The sequence below is a fragment of the Trypanosoma equiperdum genome, assembly GCF_001457755.1.
Source record: "Trypanosoma equiperdum strain OVI genome assembly, contig: ctg_1540, whole genome shotgun sequence".
NCBI lineage: Eukaryota > Euglenozoa > Kinetoplastea > Trypanosomatida > Trypanosomatidae > Trypanosoma > Trypanosoma equiperdum.
The window spans coordinates 14,956-15,223 of NW_027123550.1; the positions used below are offsets into that span (position 1 = coordinate 14,956).

General features: G+C 31.3%; 1 protein-coding gene across 1 annotated transcript in view; it reads right to left on the reverse strand.

Moving 5' to 3' along the window:
- Window positions 1–242: 242 nt before the first annotated feature.
- The window catches only part of TEOVI_000855200 (uncharacterized protein), a gene marked incomplete at both ends in the record, with an annotated part of 1,335 nt that continues 1,309 nt past the window's right edge, over window positions 243–268 (reverse strand). Inside the window, one exon of the mRNA XM_067222021.1 lies at window positions 243–266. Coding sequence (XP_067078122.1) covers window positions 243–266 — 24 coding nt within the window. The remainder of the gene's footprint in view (window positions 267–268) is intronic.

The following is a 268-nucleotide window of genomic DNA, read 5'->3' on the forward strand; positions in this document are numbered from 1 at the left end:
CTTTGAATATTGTTATCTGTTTTTTATTTGCACCAGAAAGCATTAGAGTATATCAATTTTTTTCAATTTTAGCAAACTCTCTAAAAATAGAGAATTTCATAACATTCATAAAATTGGGCCAACATTCTAAAATGATTCATCCTAGAGACAAAACTGCAAGCAAAAGAGGAGCCTTTTTAATTAAAACAGAATTACTTCCTGTGGTGTTTGTTTTACCATCATTTTCCGCTTTCACCCCCTCTTTAAGTTTGCATTTTCCGTCTTTGTG